This window comes from Ischnura elegans, chromosome 2 (genome assembly GCF_921293095.1).
Source record: "Ischnura elegans chromosome 2, ioIscEleg1.1, whole genome shotgun sequence".
Lineage (NCBI taxonomy): Eukaryota > Metazoa > Arthropoda > Insecta > Odonata > Coenagrionidae > Ischnura > Ischnura elegans.
Window position 1 is genome coordinate 121,788,519 of NC_060247.1, and position 7,961 is coordinate 121,796,479.

The 7,961-nt window shown below is 45.4% G+C and overlaps 1 protein-coding gene across 1 annotated transcript; it reads right to left on the reverse strand.

Moving 5' to 3' along the window:
* Positions 1–332: 332 nt before the first annotated feature.
* Positions 333–7,262, reverse strand: LOC124153247 (uncharacterized protein K02A2.6-like). The gene is made up of 3 exons (XM_046526347.1): positions 7,253–7,262; positions 3,370–6,833; positions 333–395 (listed from the first exon to the last, which is right to left on the reverse strand). Exons 1-3 carry the CDS (start codon positions 7,260–7,262, stop codon positions 333–335), a joined length of 3,537 nt encoding a protein of 1,178 aa, XP_046382303.1.
* Positions 7,263–7,961: the final 699 nt, after the last annotated feature.

Genomic DNA, 7,961 nt, shown 5'->3' on the forward strand with positions numbered 1-7,961 from the left:
CCCCTCCCCCTAAAAGTCTCGCGTAATTAATGGATGCGCCCTTATCTCCACCTTGTGTCCTTCATCTTCCCCATTTATGGTTCATGTGCTTGAAAGTAGCTCACGAATCAATAGTGACTCTCCGCCTAATCCGTACATGAAAGCAATGTAAACTTCTCTGTTCATTCGCTGTCGTTTTTTTACGTATCCCACCGCTTCCGTTTCTATCTTATTTCCCTGCACTCATTTGATACTTATCGAGGGACTCGAAATTTTGCGAGTCGCTAAATGTTGGAAATGAGGGATGGATACGGATCCATCCCTCATTTTCAATATTATATCTTCAGTTTGATTCAAACTTCCTTCTCCCCTTGCAGCATTAACCTAATTTTCACCCAAACATATAGGTTTCTAGCCTGTAATTCAATCGATTTAAAATATAATACTTAGCATTCAGCTTTGGCAGTTACGCTACGCTGAAATATCACTGCGGTTTTCAATAAAAACTCAAATTCCCAGCTTTGCAGCCATCTACTGAGAATATCAGTAAAACTTGCTTTCGAAATAATTTAAGTTATGGTGACGTCATGGCATAGTTTCAAATTCAGTTAGGTAAGATAGGGAATGTGGGAACGCATAAGGCAATTTTGGGAACTTTATGTTTATCTGAGGGTGTTGGGGTGTATCGTAATCTCGAAGGAAGTTAGCAGTTTGTTGTTTCATTGTTCGCCGAGAGAAAAGATTTAGAAAATCGCATAAGTGATTTTAAGTTGATCAATAGTGTAGTTAAATTTAGGTCCACTCAAAACCTTTTTGCTCATAAACCATGGAGCGCCGAGAATTCTTCTGATTATCACATTTTCCGTAGATTCAGCACTGACAGTATTTTAAATTCTGATTGGTATATTGCAGTAATAATATTCTTCCATACATAACGCCGCTTAGTGTAGTTGCCTGATGTTTGTTTTGTATCTCTTGATCTGCCCCAATTACTTATCTCTCGGCCTTTCTTTAAAGGAGTTTTTCTTTAATCTCTTCCGACATCATATTTCTCTTATAATAAGAAGTCCCTCGCTTACCCCGATTTTATGCGGAAATTTCGAGTGAGAACGATTCTTATATAAACTCTTCTCATCAGTTCCTCCGAAATGAAATGATAGATTGCTCCTGGCATCCGATAATTCATTAACGGTACTATTGTTTTTATATAAGCCATAGCAATAATTGCATTTTTAAGGTTAGAAATTTAACACAACTATTGCGGAAAAGCCATCATTAACTTTTTAGTATCCCGCAACATAAAATGAAATCTTAGTTGAATGAAAATTAACTATTGACACATTTATTTTAAGGAAATTTGAACACGACCTACATTTTCTATACCTTTCCGTTGTTTAGTAAAACAGAAATCTATTTTTTATTTAAATTACGATAAAACGTATCAAATTACAACAACAAATTTCTCTCGCACTTACTAGCACATAATGGTAATTAAGTTTTGGCATTTAACTTACTTAAATAACAAATTTAAATATTTAATGACATTTTTTAACTTGACGAAAAAACTTCATATTTACAATGTTTCTTTTGTGTATTCCAGGTCGAACAAATAGAACTGTTTAACGAGAGTGAAAGTAATATGCAGTTTCCAGAACACCAAAAAGGCTGATAAAATGAAGGATTCAAGTGAAGGAGATACAATACTTATCCAGTGCCACGGAAGGATTGGTTGCGGATGTTAGATCACTTATCAAATTAAGGTCGGCAGTGATGAGCAGGACGCTGCCCATCACTGGGAGTTTTATTAATATATCAATTCAGTGATTCCTAAATTTCTGTGAATTTTTTGTGTTCTCCCCAATAGGGTTCATCTAAAAGAAAAGCTCATGAGAATGGTATATACGAAGGTATAAAGGTAAAATAAGGTCTTCCTTTGATAAGTGTTTATCGAAAGGAACGACCTGGTCAGTGAGATTGGAGTTGAATTCAGCTCTTGGTGAAGTCGGGCCCGCGGAGGTAAAATGGTATGAACTCATTGAGTAAATGGTCTTGTTATGAGAGCACTCGTGAACGTTCACAAAAAAGGTGGTAAAATGAACAAACATGCAAATATCCAAAAGTCGACAATAAATCCTAAGGTACCAAAATGTGCACAAGAAAGGCCTACGATACAAAATGGTCGAGCATGCTTAGGAAACACATGCATGCATGCAGGAACATGCATTGCTATCTGATTTGTGAATGAAAAACTTTGCTGTTTCTACAATTTGGAACTTTATTTTCCTGACTAGTTTCGATACACTGTATCATATTCATAGGACTAGCAGTGCAAGTAGCGTCGATGTGGGTTATATACCAAAAAGGGGAAGAGTGGAAGGGATGGGGAGGGGAAAGGGATGGAGTAGTGGAAGTGAGGGAATATGGAAAGCCCTGGGAAGGGGGGGGGGGAGAGGAAAGGGAAAGGAAGCGTACTTAGGGAAGGCGGCGTGGGTTAGCGTCATGGGGATTTTTCGGGTGCAAAACTGGGATGTCCAGGAGGGGGGAGTGGAATGGGAAAAGGTGGTCATTAGTGATGGGCTCTTTCTTCTTGACTATTCTTAAAATTTCCAGTTGCTCCCTGATGTCCATTTGAGACCCTTTCTTCACACGGTGCAGTGACTCCGGGGTGAAATCCGCCTGATGTCCTTCTTCAAGGAGGTGGGAGGCAAACTGGGACATCCCCGTTTTCTTGATGTAGTCTCGTCTGTTTTCTTCGCCTCTAATGACTAGGTTCCTCCCCGTTTGTCCCACGTATTTGGCGTCACAATCAATATTCAGTGCATCATTCATTGCTATGGTTGATAATATCGTATTGAGTTGGATGATGTGTGCGATTTTAATTTCTTGCAATGTGTGATACATCTTTGGGGAATTGACAATTATGTATTTAGGGGACATTTTGATTAACCCGCTCTCTTACAGGATGGCAAGACAGCAATGATAGCTCGAGGAATAGCGATATGCAAGTGATATGCGGGTTTATACGTTGCGTAGCCTGATCGAGGAAAAAATACCTTTTGATTGCACGAACGACAAAAGGCTGTGTGTTGTTGCCGAAAAAATAAGTAACTCCGTTCCGGGTTTCGGCCTCTTTATTGAGTAGCCAACAAGCAACTTTACACAGTCTGGCTTTACAGCAAAATAACCCCCCTCTGCCCCAAGACACGGCCTTTTATATCCGTCGCTCCCGCAGCTCCGCGACCTCGGCGCCCGCTGTCTATCCGGGGTTGTCATTAAATGGGGCCTCCGCGACGAACCCGCCACATCTCTCCTTCTGAAAAAAACACTGAATAAAACAGGGAAAGGAACAGGGAAACGGGTCCAAGGAGTGTATCGTTGAGGGGGACGCACCAGTCGTCCGTATCTCGTCCTGAATACTCCCGTCTCTGGTGGGCTGTGGCTCTTCGCTGTAGACTCGAGGTCTGGAAAAAATGCTTCGTAATCACTCGAAATACTCGGCTGCCGTTCAGCTAATGTCAGCGCCACCCGATTCCTCCTGATGACTCCACTACCCGTCTCAATGAGATAGGACCGGGGATGGCCCGACTCTCCGACAACCGTTCCATACTCCCGACGATCTCTCACCCAAACGGTGGCTCCCGCAGGCAATAGGGGTAGTTCTTTCGTCCGGTGTCGTCGGTCGTAGTTCCTCTTCTGTCTCTCCGCGATGACCTTATTCTTATCCCGTAGGACCGTGAGGCTGGGCCATTTGGGATTCAACTTCGTAGGATGAAATGGCAAAGTCGTTCTCAGCTTACGTCCCATTAGTAGTTCCGCTGGGGAATACCCCGACTCCATGGGTGATGCACGGTATGCAAGAAACCCCAACCACGGGTCTCTTTCTTTCGCCAGTATGTTTTTTACCGTTTTCACCGCTGCTTCCGCTAGTCCATTACTCTTTGGGTAGTATGGACTGCTAGTTACGACCTCCATTCCGTATTTGTTCGCGAATTCCTGGAACTCTCTTCCTCCAAACGGTGGCCCATTGTCCGTTCGGACTACTTGTGGGATTCCGTGACGTGCGAATATTGATTTTATTTTCGCTATCACGTTCGTGGCCCGCGTATTTTCCAAATACGCGACTTTAGGGTATTTTGAAAAGTAGTCTACGATGACTAAGTACTCACGCCCTCTGCTATGACAAATATCCATTCCCACCATCTGCCAGGGCCGTGCCGGTGTCTCCGTAGGTCTCAACGGCTCTACTCGCGATGGACGACGTTCGAGACATTCCGGGCACTTGCTTATCATTTCCAGTATTTGATGGGATGCTCCTGGCCACCACACCGACTGCTGCATCCGCCTCCGGCACTTTGAAATACCTAGATGACCTTCGTGGATACGGCTCAATATCTCTTTCCTCCATGATTCCGGGATGTAAACCCTGGTCCCCTTGACTAGTAGCCCGTCCAGGAGGGAAAGATTTGCTCGTTCGTGGTAGAAGCTGGTATCCTCCAACAGCAGTTTCTCTTTACGTGGCCAGCCTTCTTTCACATACTTAGTTATTCGTCGAGTTCTTTCATCTTCTCGTTGCGCTTTCAACACTTCCTTCATGAGTTTGTCGCTCATTGGTAAATCCGCTTTCACAGCTTCGACGTACAATTCCACGTCTTCATCGGTGAGAATATCGCCTTCTTTTGGGGTTTTGGAGATTGGTGATCGTGAGAGAGCATCTGGCGTATACAATTTCTTTCCGGGAACATAAATTACCTCATAGTCGAAACGCATGAGGCGCATACGGAAACGCTGCACTCTGGCGGACAATTCGCTGAGGGGTTTTGTTCCCAATAGTGCCACGAGTGGTTTATGATCCGTACATAGAAGAAATTTCTTGCCTACTAAATAATTTGCTAATTTTTCACACGCCCAGGTAAGCGCTAATACCTCCTTTTCCAATTGGGCGTAGTGTCTTTCGGTATCTGTCAACGCCCGTGACGCAAAACATACCGCTCTCCAATCACCATCTGACTGCCGCTGCTCTAGTGTAGCTCCCAATCCATAAGACGATGAGTCGGCTAATACTCTTGTCGGTCGATTTGTCTCGTACATGGCTAATGATGGGGCCCTAGTTAACCTTTGCTTGATTTCTTGGAAAGCTTTGGTGTGCGTAGCAGCCCATGGCAAAGGCTCTTTTTCCCTCATCAGCTCTCTCAACGGTTGGGTAACATCCGCCAAGTGAGGGAGAAATTTCAGATGATAATGCACAATTCCAAGAAATCGACGTATCTCTGCTACCGTTTCGGGCTGCGGCAATTTCTCTATTGCCGTAATTTTTTCAGGATCTGGCTTGATTCCATCCTCGGCCGATATGACATGACCTAAGAATTTTGTCTCTGCGACCCGAAATCGGCATTTCTCGCGATTCAACGTGATCCCATTTTCTCTAAGACGCTGGAGGACGGCGTTCAATCTCACGTCGTGCTCCGGCTGCGTCGCTGCAAATACGAGTATGTCATCCATAACGTTGACTACTCCCTTTAACCCCGTCAATGCTTCGGACATTCGTCTTTGAAAATGCTCTCCAGCTGAAGATAATCCCATCGGCATCCGGTTAAAACAATACCTTCCAAAAGGGGTAATGAAAGTAGTCAGCGGACGGCATTCCCTCTCTAGTGGTATTTGGTAGTATCCTCTGCAAGCATCCAATTTTGTGAAAATTTTCGCTCCTGAAGCCTTCATCAGTGTTAGACATTCATCCACGGTTGGCAGTTCGTGCTGTTCTTTCCGAATGCATTTATTTAATTTAGTGAAATCTACACATATTCGAACTCCTCCGTCTGCTTTAGGCACTACTACCGTGGGCGCGCACCACTCCGTCGGCTCTTCTACCGCCGTTATTATTCCTTCCCCCACCATTTTCTTGATTTCTTTCTCAACCTTATCTCTCAATGGCAAGGGCACTCTTCTCGGCGTAGATACCGCATAGGGCACGGCTTCATCCTTGATGCGAATGACGTAAGGTTTCGGCATTCTTCCTAGCCCACGAAAAAGTTCCTGGTAATTTTCTTCCGGATGGCCAGTTGTTATTTCTCGCAGCCAAGTCAAAATTCCCAGGGATGATATAGCTGGACGTCCCAAGAGCGCATCTTCAACTCCATTCACCACGAAAATCTCGTCCTCGTACACGCGATCCTTCCAACGTAGAAGTGACCGGAATTTTCCTTTGGCCTGCAATCTGCTTCGATTTGGGCCGCGGAGGAATGTTGTGGTGTTTTCGAGTTGTATTCCCTTCAACGTTTTAAATAATTCGGCGCCGATGACAGTGACATCCGCGCCTGTATCGACTTTGAAGGGGATTTCTTGGTTACCGATGACGAGTGAGACCCTCCATGGTTCTTCTCCCGTCGAAATGCTTCCCAAAAAGAAATGGTCGTCTTCACCCGGTAGCCGCTTGTCAATTTCAGCCACCGCCTTCGTTCTGCAAACTGCTGCCCAATGTCCTTTCTTTTTACAAAGGGCGCACGCAGATTGACGCGCCGGACATCGTGCGAAAACGTGCTGCGGCGTTTTCCCGCACCGTGGACATTTGCGACCACTCACCTTCATTTGGTCGGGTAGGGCGGCTGTTGACGTCGATGCCTTCTGGTGCCGTGGAGCCTTCTTCCGCACCACGTCCACCTCAGATCCTCGTGCCTGCGAGTGGACTGTTTTATCTTCCCCTGAGTTACTCCTTATCAGCGTCTGTTGCCTGTGCACGTCTTCTGCTTGCCTCGCCTTTGTAACGGCTCTCTCCAGCGTAAGCTCCGGATCCAATTGTAGGGCTTCGGACAACTTGGCGTTCCGTAAACCAACTACCAGACGGTCCCTCACCAATTCTTCACGCAGGGTGCCAAATTTACAGTTTTTAGCGAGAATATGCAGATTACGAACGAATTCTTCCACCGTTTCGGTCTCTCCTTGCAGTCGCTTGTTGAAACGGGCACGTTCGTAAATTATATTTACCTTCGGGACAAAATGCTCTTCAAACTTTCCAAACACGATACTGTACTTCTTTTCTTCTTCCGCCGATAGGTTGAAGGATGATAGTATATCGTCCGCGTCGTCACCCATTGCATAAATCAATGCGTCGACTTGCTCATCTTCTGGCTTTTTGGCGAGTCCAGAAGCTCGTCTGTACCTCTCGAACCGTCGACTCCATCTTGGCCAATCTTCCGCCACGAAGGAAAACTGCTGGGGTATGGACCAGGTAGGACCTCCTATCCCTTCGACTTGCTTATTCGACATAATAACACACCTGACACCATGTGTTGTTGCCGAAAAAATAAGTAACTCCGTTCCGGGTTTCGGCCTCTTTATTGAGTAGCCAACAAGCAACTTTACACAGTCTGGCTTTACAGCAAAATAACCCCCCTCTGCCCCAAGACACGGCCTTTTATATCCGTCGCTCCCGCAGCTCCGCGACCTCGGCGCCCGCTGTCTATCCGGGGTTGTCATTAAATGGGGCCTCCGCGACGAACCCGCCACTGGCTGCGTGTGATCCGTGTGACCTCCAAATTTTGGAGGAGAAGAATGAATACTATTAGGACAAGAGGACCGAACGACGAAGAAAGCGAGTGACTTCCCATAGCTTTGGGCTCTTAGAGCCGTGAATCATTGCGTCGAGTAAGGTTAGGTTTTTTTGACGCGTTATTTATGGTTTTTTTGTGTCGAACCGACGTTTGGCATGCGCTGTATACCACTGCATTATACGAGATTCAAACTTTGTCACTTTGATGGAAAAGTGGTAATTTTCTCCAGGTGCCATGGTGACTTTCCGTGCATTGTAATGGAGCGTATGCAATTCGTTGGGGGAAGGGTCATTTATTTTCCTTGTATGTACTCTCTCCCCAGGCTCAAGACATCGGAAGAAGAGAAGCTCCACGTAAAGAGGACCCCAGCTTCACAACTAGGTCAGCTTTTGGGCCCTTAGGGCCGGGATGATTGCGTCGAGTAAGGCTAGGCTT